Consider the following 12,103-nt stretch of genomic DNA (forward strand, 5'->3'; position numbering starts at 1 on the left):
GTTAGTTTTCTTCATAAATGTTTCTTTTCAAAGAAGTCTTCCAGTGTACAGGGTGGTCATAAGGAACAGTATTCCTAAGATATTACTGCCATGAGTTCAAACAAATTCGATTACACTATGTATCAGTAAATGGTATTGTAAGTCCTGAACAATAGGCGCTATGGTGGTAAACTAGGAGTCCTCTTGATGTGTGGGTATGCTAAGATATCGATGGGAAAGGTGCAACAATACTGTGACCAAACCCAGATTATTTAGGTAAGTCACTTTATGACTATATCTTAAGAATTGTAAGTTCGTGTTTAGTTTCATATGGGTATCTGGAACAAAGAATGTGATTTAAGACTTGTGGCTTAACCTTGGACCAAAAGTATTATCTGGGTTGTTGGGACTGAATTTTAAGAGCTTACCCATTTTGTCACCTTTCAATTTCTTTGGTAAGCTCCTTTAAGGATGAACAGCAGCTACACTATCAAATAATGGGCTTTGACTTGGGAAAACCCTATTTTTGGTAGCTGCTGTGAGTCCTCAAACCCACCCAATTTCCCTGACGAAAAGGCATGGGAATAATTTGTGTGAATAATTTCCTGCATAGACCTAAAAAGAATATTGGATAGAAAGCCCGATGCAGAGCGCGGTGTTGCCATGATAGTGGATGACATGCAATGCGCAGTTGCCACATCTGCAGGTTAAGACAAGGAAGAACCTAGGCGGTCGCTGTACACAAGAGAAAGAGCCCTCTTGTCTTGAGTCCTATACTTTATCAGCGTCAATGTGCACTATACTGGCTAGGACCAACTAGAAGAGAATTCTTTGAAATTGGTAAGACTATCTTATGGAGCCCCTCTAGGGCCATAAGAGTAACTCCTTTGAGGACTCACAACGACTACCTAAAATAGGTTTTTCCTATGTCAAAGCCTGTTTTATAAACAAACTGCATCTTTATAAACAAACTTAATCTTTGTTAGAGAACGTGACTGTAAAGCTTATTTTTCTAATATCAAAAGCAAAAGCAAAAATGTCTTTAATTTATTGAAAATAAACAGGTTTTGACATGTAGAGAAAACCTATTTTTGGGAACCTTTGTGAGCCCTCAAAAGATAACACTCACATGGTCCTCCCAGGGCTCCATATGACAGACCAACAAATCTCAAAGAATTCTCTTTCAGTTGGACTTGGCCAGAACAGTGCTTGTTGGCACAGTGATAGAATACAAAGGACTCAGAACAAGAGGGCTATATCTCCTGTCCACAGTGATTACCTTGGTTTTCCCTTCATTCGCACAGGTGTGACAATAGCACATATGTAGGCTATTTTCCTCACTAAACGCCAGGTCTGTGCAAGCTAAATGTTCACCCCAGTCCCATGCCTTTTTGTCAGGGAAAATGAGTGGGTTAGAGAACTCAGTGTTTACCAAAAATGAGTTTTTCCTATGTCTAAACCTGTTTTTTGATAGCCTAGTCACTGTTCATCCTCAAAGAAGCTTAAAAAAGAAACTGGCAGTGATGAAAAAGCTTAGCTCCACTAGATAAATCTCAATAACCCAGACCAATTTTTGGTCCAAAGTATAGTCACTGGTTATCATACATTTTCTTTATTTCAGATACCCATTAGGGTTTGGCAACAGAGAACAGGAAACAACACGAGAAACTATAATGTATTACCCTTTGCAGTTCTAAGGTGATTTACCTAATTATGTCAAGTCTGGTTGCAGGATTACTGTACCTTTCCCGGCAATATCTCAGTATGACGACTACCCTCGTGGCAGTATTGACTCAGGAATTCTTAATCCAAGGCAAAGTGACAGGTTATCAACTATTTTCTTTATCCTGGATACCCATTAGGGTTTGGCAATAAAAAACAGGAAACACGCGAATCTATTATGTATTATTACCTGTGGTATAAAATAAGGTGACTTACCTAATTATGTCGGGTCTGGCTGCTGGATTATTGCGCCTTCCCAAGTTCAGGAATACTGCCTCTAATAACCATCCCGCACAATGGAGATTTCTTCAAAAGAAACATTTCCAAAGAAAGGCAACGATGCACTCAACTTTTAGACTTTATGTAACTTAGGAAGGGAGTGAGGGTCTGCCTTTTTAATGAGGGACACTAGGAGAGATTGGTTCGTCTGTGCTAGGGTGTAGGAAAAAGAGGGCATCTGGGATGTTTGCATGACATCTAGGTAAACCTTGAGTGCTTGAACTGGCCGAAACACTTAGTTCCCGTCAGAATAGGGCTATTTTCCCTTTAAAAGGTACTCATTCTTGGCAAGGAATGATAGGCCAGGAGACAATATTAAATGACAGCTAGGTGTACGAGTGATGAAACATTGTCCCCATCCAAAACTTTTCTCATAGGGGTCCCAAATTGCTGGGTAGCCACATCAAATTCGAGCTTTTTCCTCTTAAAATGAATGAAAAATGTTGCCCATTCCTTTGTAGAAAGAGCTTAAGGAACTAAGGCTTTCCACTGGGTCTTAAAACTATGTATTTAGCTTTAAAGCTATCAAAAAAGTTTTCAGAGCAAAACCTGGGGATAAGTGAACCCTGGGACAGACCAATAGTCAACATATGAGTAGGATGAAGGGAAAACAAAGGTAGTCACTGTGGACAGGAGATACTCTTCTGGCCGAGACCAACTATAAGAGAATTCTTTGAGATTGGTTGGTTTATCTTATGGAGCCCTGGGGGGACCATGAGAGTGTGACTCCTTTGAGGGCAAGAGGCCACTACGCTATCTAAAAAATCTTGTATGATATTGGGCAGTGACAGGTCAACCATGATGAAACAAAACCAACCAATATACAAACACAGTCTTACAAACTTTATATTTACCTCATTATAGAGAACTTAAAATAAGCACTGGAGCTTTTATATTTTTTCCAAACATATCTATACAGTACAAATTGAAAGTGGTGAGCTACCCTTATCCCCACATCATGACCTATGACTATTCAGAACTCTACAAATGCAAAGAACTTACCTACCAACCAGAAAACCATTTGATCATACAGATGATTTTATAAATGACTATTCACCACCATCCCCCCACTAGAGCCAACCCAATCAACTTACACAGGCCATAACTCAAGTAATAAAATGCCCCTCTCCTTGGATAATGCAGGAAATGCAAACATTGCCCATTAATATTACTTTTCAAAACTACTCATACATGCCAGAATATCATAGATAGCATACGGTGGGAAATATTCAACACATGGTCTACTCCAGTACTGTAGTTCTGAACATTTTTTAATTCAAGGTGCACTAGAGATCCAATATTAAAATTCCTGTTTTGCTTTAAATGGAAAGTTAAGTAAACTATACATATATTTAAAAGTTGAAAAAACACAATAATTATACAATTCATCACAATATTCAGAGAATCTAGCCACACAAATAAAAACCATCATGAACAAAAAACAAAGGTATCTCCCAGCAGAGAATGTAAATAAGTAGAACAAAAACTTGGGGAAAATGAAACTTACATTGCTAAAGAGAACTGGTTATCAGTAGTACTGTAACATTCCAGCCATCCATGAAGAACTGCATGGTGCAAGATACCACTTCTGATGAGCCTTTCACCAGTAAGGAGTGTGCCCATAAATTTATAGAAATTAGTTTGAAGAAACAAACCAAAAGATCTCCTTTTGTCATATTTGAAGGAATATTTTCTTTCCAAACAACACCATCCAAGTTAGACAACATCTGAAAGTGTAAGTGATAAATAAATCTTATGTATGTCTGGATATTTGGAAGAATATGCAGTATCTAGAAAAATTCTTTAATCAAAATAATGTACAATTTAAGGAGATGTACCCATGGTTGCTGGAGTGTACTGAGCCATAAAATGACCTGGCATTGGATAATACTCTGCAGCTGGAGGTGGAGCCATAGGATACGGTGCCATATTATGTGGATACTGAGGACCTTGGCTCAGCCAATGAGGATGATTTACAGGAAGTTGTGGTGGTGGTTGCTGAATGTGGTTGTGAGGTGGAGGGCCCATCATTGGTGGTTTTGACGGGGGAACTGGCTTGGGTGGCATGTGATTGATACGTTTCATGCAATGATGTTGCATCCCTGGCTGATTGACTTGTACAGTAGCCACACTACAGCTACTCACACCCATGGAAGCTTGAGGATTCATGCCAGTAATGTTCGGTGGAGTGGGCATAGTAGGAACAGTAGGAGGTGGTAATGGTTTCTTTTTTCTTCGTGGACCTTTCATGAGGCGTGCACCACCTTTGTTCCCTGCTTCTTCCTCTATACTAGACCACAGAGATTTTACCTGGAGATAAAATTAAAACAAATTTTAGGTGAAGAACAAATATATGCAGCAGAGTGTTTCCAGTAATAAAGAAATACCAAGCCACCAAAAATAGGCATATGGAAAATGATTTTGCCATTAAAAGAACACTTAACAAACATTCTAACTTCTATTTCCTGACACTTTTCTTATCTTTAAATCATTTCCTGTACATTTTTCTTGGCACTGTTTATACAAATTATTACTTTTTGTCTACATACTGTAGAGCAACACTTCTTAGGTTAAGAAATATACTTTTTTGTACTGATGTATAAGTTATTTAGTGTTAGTTAAGAACTATAGTACTGTAGCTAAATTATTATTACTAAAATAGTTTAACCAGACCACTGAGCTGACTGTAGCTAAAAATTCACTCACATGGAAAATGAAAAAATATTTGTAAGAATGTGTAGTTGATGCATTTGCCCATTCTAAATTTATGCAGAACCCTAGAAATTAACTTACTAATATGCCCTATGAATAACAGAAATTAATTCTCAAACAAAGTAACATGCTGCTCATTATATGTTAAGAACTTAAATTACATATGAATTCCTATAAAAGAGAAATAAATATCTGTAAGAAGTTTCTTCAAACAACAGGCTAGGCTAGTAGAGTATATATGTCAGGCATCCATACATGTACTACATAGGCTAAAGGTTTATATCATACGGCTTCCAGATACAAGAAAGAAATTTATGTAATTATATAGAATTCCTGCTAAGGGCAAAAAGGAGCAGTGTGTCATCAGTGAGTTCACTGAAGCTTAAAAATTCACCAATACTGGCAACGGACAAAAATACATGGAAACACTCCATTCGGGCTGTTCCATGCCTGAAGTATGTCATGCACTCCCAAAGCCATTGGATCCACACGTGGAGAATGGTACAGTAGTGTGGAAGGTAGTTCCCACATCTGCCACAGGGCCTTATAAATGTCTAAGTGAAGGAACCATTCTGATGGGAGAACTTGGTGCACTGTGCTGACAGCATCTGCCACTACATTGCATATTCCTGGAACAAACCACAGTATGGTGGACATCATGCCTCTCTGCTCAAGCAAAAATAACCTTGGCCATGAGACAGAGCAATTCTGACCTTGTTTCTCCCTAGTTTTGCAAGTACAAGGAGCATAACTGACCAGGACAGCAACTTGGAAAGATTGTTTGAGGCTGTGTCCCTTTCCTTCACCATAAATTGGCGAGCAGCCAATAAATACAGCATGCATTAAGCACCAATAGAAGATCAAAGAAAAGAACAAGGCAGCACCAAGGATGTGCTGAATATACACTGAACATACCCCCCGACCAGGCAAACTTTAAGGCTAGCCAATTCAAGAAAAAACACTTCAATGGAAAGAAGATACTCAAATGCACATGGTATAAGGAAAACAAATCCTAAAAAATTTCCTGTACCTTCCACAGGAAGTTGAAAGTGAATATTTACAACCCTGTGTGGGACCTCTTTTTCGAGAAACTTGTAAAAATATGCTAATTTTACAAAGTTATACATGCTTTTTCTAATCATTTTATTTTATTTTGTAAAATTACAATTACAGCTCACACAATATCATAACAGATAAGAACTAAAATCTGTAACAAATTCCGAGTATATTTATTGTAAAATACTTACGAGATTTGCTGAGATGGGGAGATACAGTACCTTTTTGTGAGGTATACAAGTTTTTTCTAATATTTCTTTGCACTTTTCTGTGTAAAATTACAATTATTGCTGACATATTACCACAAAAGATAAGAACTAAAACCAACATCAATCTCTGGGTATATTTATCAGCAAATAAATGAAAAGTCTCAAGGCACACTGGTCCCCCTCTGTCCTGTGCTGATCTACTACAGCTGCCATAAGTCATTTATCGACCATTGAAGTGATACAAACAACTTTCCTGTTAAATTCATCCAAATCGTATGGTGCATAATATTAAATTCACAAGTTACCTTTCCATCACTCAAAACCTGTTATAGATCATCATACGATGGATCATCATATGATGATGCCCGTCCATTAAGGGTTAACCCTTGCCCCAAAAGCCACAATTGATACTTTGCTGCAAAAGTCAAATTGTCACAATCGTGGCAATTCGACTTCTGCCAGCCTTTTACTTAATGTTTACATCTGGCAGTGATATATTGTTAGAACCGAAGTAGAAGACTGTCATTGGCTAACAGGTTTCTATAGCAACCAGCCAGCCAATCACATGTTAATTTTCTTCTTGATGAGAAGGAAGCAGCCTTTTGTTCACTTAAATCTGCAGCCATGTATGATGAGAGTTTTTGTGTTATCTTTAATGTTATTTTGTTAATAAAATGGTTTGAATGCGTAGTTAATGCACTTATGTTAATGAATATACGAAGAATAGACTGTGTGGATTTATTATGTTGATAATTCATTTCTTCAAGTGTAAAATCGTTATTTTGTTTTTAGTTACAGCCTAGGCTACAGTTGTTTACATTTGTCAGGGGTTTCTTTATGTTCCTCGGGAGAAAGAGAATGACCTTTAAAAGTTTATTTTTTCATGTTCTAACAAAATGTATGATGGTGTGACCACAACAAGTTTTTGTTGTCCAATGTAAATACATCATAAAATGAGCAAATACTTTACAGTGGAACCCCCGTATTCGTGGGGGATGCGTACTAGACCCCACCTGCGAATAGCTGAAATCCGCAAATACTTGACACCACCGCCCCTCTCTAAAAATGCTTATAACTCCCTATCTTGAAAGTTCAAACACCAAATGCATACTTAAAAATATCATCCCACATCAAATATACCTTAAACTGTTACCCTTTTATTGTAATAATCTTTGAAAATTTCATACAGATCTTTGAATTCTGCAAAATCCTGCTCTGTCGGGAGGGATAGAGAGTACAAGAACAAAGGAAGCGTGCTCTTTGCCACCAAAGGCCATTGTAAGGATTCTGTTTTATACATACTCCTTCTCGATGAAGAAGACAGCACTTTCTTTCACACCATAACGGGCTGCTACATCTCGGTGACTTTTGCCTTCTGTTAACATTGCAATACTGTCTGCCTTCTCCTCAAAGGTCATGACCTTCCTCTGGTGCTTAGGCTCTTGTACAAATGCCATAGAAGAAGCAGGGCATTTAGGAGGCATCTTAGGGCATGATTCAAAAAGATACATAAAGTCTGCACTGATATGTATGTACACAACATACACACAATAGAGGCATATGCAGTGAACTGAGAAGCTGGGCAGAGATGCTGGGTTATCTGTGCATTGTATATACAGTAAACCCCCTGTATTCGCGTTCTCATGGTTCGCGGACTCACGCATTCGCGGGTTTCTTTGTGGAACATATCTAGCCATTTTTCGCGGAAAATTTGCCCATTCGCAGTATTTTTCTATGAGAAATATTCACTAATTACTGTATTTTCATATAATTTTCATGAATAAATGCACTTTTTGTGATAAAACTATTAAAATACTCAGGTATAAGCATTTTTACAGGGTTTTTCTTGGTTTAAGCTATCAAAATGGGCAGTTCTAAGTGTTTTTAGAGGGGTTTTAAGCATTCGCAGATTTGACCTATTCGCGGGGGGGTGTGGGACGCATCCCCCACGAATACGGGGGGTTCACTGTACATACGTACGTACAGGGTAGTGTGCATAACAACATTGATGTTCTGCGTATACTGTACATTTAATTTATATTTTCCTTTGTTGTAAGATGATTTTGAAATGATATTAGTGTTTAACGATGATAGTAGAGCATATCTAAAATACGTAGGTAGTTTGTAAAACGACGGGACTATGTTTATGTCAGTTGTTCTATTTTCATGTTATATTTACGTGACTAAATACATTTATTATGATAAAAAAAGATTTACTATTTTTCAAATATTATAGTACTGTACTGTAATACAGACAGTCCCCGGTTATCGGCAGGGTTCCGTTTCTGAGGGTGTGATGATAACCGAAAATCGCCGTTAACCAAAAATCGGTGATTTCGGCGCTTTTTTTGGCGATTTTCGGGGGTTATCGGCGCCGAAAAGCACCGATTTTCAGTTATCGGCGCCTCTGTTAAGTATGTATCGGCGCCAATACCTAATTATCGGCGCCGATAAGCTGAAATCGGCGATTTTTGGCGCCGAAAATTGCTGATTTTCGTCGCTAGACAAGCACCATAAAACCGGATCGCTGTTAACCGAGCCCACCATTAACCGGGGACTGCCTGTATAATAATGTAAACAGCAAAATATCAATAAAATTTTTTTTTTTTCTTAAAAAATTTTCTAAACAAGCCAAGCGATCCGCAAAGCTTTGGCAAAAAAATGCATTTTCAGATGCTGTAATACCCAGGCGCAATGCTACACGACATGCTATTGGCTGTTGCTTGCAAAGCATTCAATTCAGGAGTGCCATTCATTTTCCTTGGTGCTGATTGGCTGTACCCTTGGAGCTGATAGGCTGTACGCCCCAAGACTTTGTCTCGTGGAGATGGGCTGCAGGATCCCGCATCTCTGCCAGTTCACCGCGTAGACCTATGCTGTTCGACTGTGCTAATGAGAATCTGTACTTTGTGTATCTTTGTGTCTTTTTTGACAGCGTAGTCGCTGTTTCATCCTCAAGGAGTTACCTTCCATGGTCTACCAGAGCTCCATGATGACCAAACTATTATCAAAGAATTCTCTTTTAGTTGGTCTTTTGGCCAGGTATTGTGTCGTAATGATTAACATTATAACACGTGATGGAGTATATAATGGACTCAAAGATATGAGGGCACTTTCCCTTATCTTCAGCAAAGCTGAACCCAGTTTTTCCAACATCAAAAGAACCTGCAAGAAAGAGAAGTGACTATTGCGCATGCGCACCCACCCTCTTGTTTACAACCTGGCCGTTAAAAGACCAAGTAGCCATTACTCTCTGTTTGGTCTAAAGCGAACAGTTCATGTTGTTACCAGCGCTCCGAAAAAAAATTAGACTTTTTTCTCTGTTTCAGTGTCGACGATTATGGAAACATCAAAACTAGCAAGATAAGTGCTCAATATTAACTTCCAGTTAAAAGTTTTAGTTTTAAAGTTCTGGAATTTATATAATTTGTGTGTTAAAGCCGGAACCCGGCTCGTTGATTGCTAGCCTACCTAGTTTTGTAAAACGAAAATTGTTTTAAATTCTAACTAAATGTTTCAACTAAAAGAAATGTTCCACAGCTTATTATTAATATGGAAAATCCTTTCAGATTATAGTATGTCTACAAAATCTAGGCAGTAAGTGAGAATAATTTACACTTGATTAATAGTGGATGTTGTCTGTAGCCTATGTACATCCTTGGACTACGTATCCTAAATGGCCTAGCTTAGACTGAGGACCCTACTAGGATTAGATAATAACAATACCTGGGCAAAGTAAATCGATACCCTAACAATCAGGCTAAATACTAGTATAAATTGTTTCCATTTTATAAGCCTGAGCACTTAAGCAGGAGCTAAATAATCCAGGACTAGACTAGGCATTACCTTATATCAAGTTAAGTGATAACTTTTCATGAAACATCCCATTTTTGGACTTAATTGTTAGCCTAGACCATGTAACCTAGGACTAGATGAAATAGAAATTAGGACAAGATGAAATCGTAATCTGTGCTGGATGAGATGGTAACCTAGCCTTAAGGCTACATACTAACCCATACACTTAAGTGTGAATTAAATAATCCAGATTAGGCAGAAGCCTAGATTAGAGTAAGTTATAACCTGGTTATAAGGTTACACATTAGTGATTACTGTTTCATATAGTAAACCAAATAGCCTAGGATTAGATATAAACAAGAAACTGGGTTAGACAAATAGTTGAATAATTAAAAGGTTGCATATTAGTAGGTTTTCTGCTTTTACAATAACCTGGATTAGGCAATACCCTATACTGTACTAGGTTAAGAAAGAGCACATAAGCCTAGGATTACACATAAACAGTATCCTAGCCTAAATAAAATAACCTAGTTTGTTACGACTCGGTAGCACATCTGTAAGGTTACATGCTAGTAGGGTCTTGTGTAGCCTATATCCTTAAAGGTGATATAAACCTAGAACAGGCAGTAGCCTAACCATATTAAGTGGGAACCCCCCTTTTAAGGAATATCCTACTATTAGCCTAAAACAGCGATGGCCAAATATCGGATGAAAAGGCAGTCTCGGCCACATAAAACAGAAAAACAGATAAGAGAATTATTTTCTGTAAAGTTTATATCTTTTAAGTTGTAAATAAGCCTAGAATACATTAGGCAAGGACCTTCTGCGAAACCCTCTATTCTTAGCTTAACGTAGATTATACTAGAATCATTACCCTAAGCTATATAAAACAGTAGTTTGGGTTAGTCAAACAAATTGGTTTACTGTATAGCCATTAGTCTGAATGGCATGACAATTAGAATTAAAAATTTCACTTGGCCATTGCAAAAGGACTAACAGTGTATAAGTAATACAGCCATGTACAGGTATCAAAACTAACCTAAACCTTAGAGGTTTTAACATAGATTATTTAATTAAATGTATTAAAACTGCACAATTGTAATCAAGTTAACCTGAATATGGAAACTATATGAGGAACTACAGAAGTGTCCCTCACTTCAAACAATTAATACTAACTAGCTTCTAATAACAACTTGCTTTATATCACTACAGGGCCGCCATTAGGCAGGATCCTCAGTTCAAGTGCTCCGTAGCAAATTGCTCAGCTCACTTTTTGCCAGTGGGTACGGCCCATACCACCTGCCATGAGCATAGTCCTTGTGAAAAAAAAGCAAAATTTGCTTGGTCGCCAGATGTGAGTGAGATCTGTAGTATGCTCCTGGCAGAAAGTTTCAAGGAGGAAACAGCTTCTTTTAAGCTCTCAATGGGGCCTAGGGTTCAGTAGGGGTGAGGAAGGGGGAGATTATATCTTTCTGGCACAACTCCGACAGCAGATATTTAACCCTTCCTCTGAACAACATCAATGCTTGGGCCAAAACCCATTAACATCAGTCACCAATACCTCCCAGGTTAACCCCGTGGAGGAAGTAGAGGAATCTTTACATGGAGTTCACATTCTTATTAAAAAATATGAAGTAGACATTGCCATCGAAATGGCCCTGCTGAACCCAGAAGGCTCAGGGACATAAATTTAAGCTAGCCATGGGAGAAACCTCACAGAAGGAATTCTATTCTCCATGCAGCTATCATTGCTGAATAGGATCTTTCCCCCCAAAAGGAATACTGGGATCCACCTAAATAAGACTGAAAAGTCTACTTTTTTGGAAGGGTATAGTAACTTGCCCAGGACTTCTGCCCCTTGATTAATAGGCAGTTACAGTTACATTGCTGAAGCTCAGTTAGACTGCACAAGCTCCCCCAAAAGGGATACACAGTTTATGGCAAGCTCCCCCAAAAGGGATACACAGTTTATGGCAAGCTCCCCCAAAAGGGATACACAGTTTATGGCAAGCTCCCATAAAAGGGATAAACAGTTTGCAGCAAGCTCCCCCAAAAAGGATACACAGTTTGCAGCATTTGATCAGTTCTGTAAGGAAATTGAGTTTTTATTGACCTGTACCCCCAAAAGGGATACACAGTTTGCAGCAAGCTCCCCCAAAAGGGATATATACACAGTTTGTGACATTTGATCAGTTCTGTAAGGAAATTGAGTTTTTTGTTACCTGTACCCCTAAAGGGATACACAGTTTGCAGCAAGTTCCCCCAAAAGGTGATACATGGCTTGTGGCAAATTCCCCCCAAAAGGGATACACAGTTTGCGCCATTTGGTCAATTCCGTAAGGAAATTGAGT

At 38.4% G+C, this 12,103-nt stretch overlaps 1 protein-coding gene across 1 annotated transcript in view; it reads right to left on the reverse strand.

The window, feature by feature from the left end:
• Window positions 1–3,769: 3,769 nt before the first annotated feature.
• The window catches only part of LOC136841199 (uncharacterized), a 272,290-nt gene continuing 263,956 nt past the window's right edge, over window positions 3,770–12,103 (reverse strand). Inside the window, exon 9 of the mRNA XM_067108236.1 lies at window positions 3,770–4,290. Within this exon, the coding sequence (XP_066964337.1) occupies window positions 3,805–4,290 (486 nt within the window). The 3' untranslated portion in view covers window positions 3,770–3,804. The remainder of the gene's footprint in view (window positions 4,291–12,103) is intronic.

Source organism: Macrobrachium rosenbergii, chromosome 8, assembly GCF_040412425.1.
Source record: "Macrobrachium rosenbergii isolate ZJJX-2024 chromosome 8, ASM4041242v1, whole genome shotgun sequence".
Lineage (NCBI taxonomy): Eukaryota > Metazoa > Arthropoda > Malacostraca > Decapoda > Palaemonidae > Macrobrachium > Macrobrachium rosenbergii.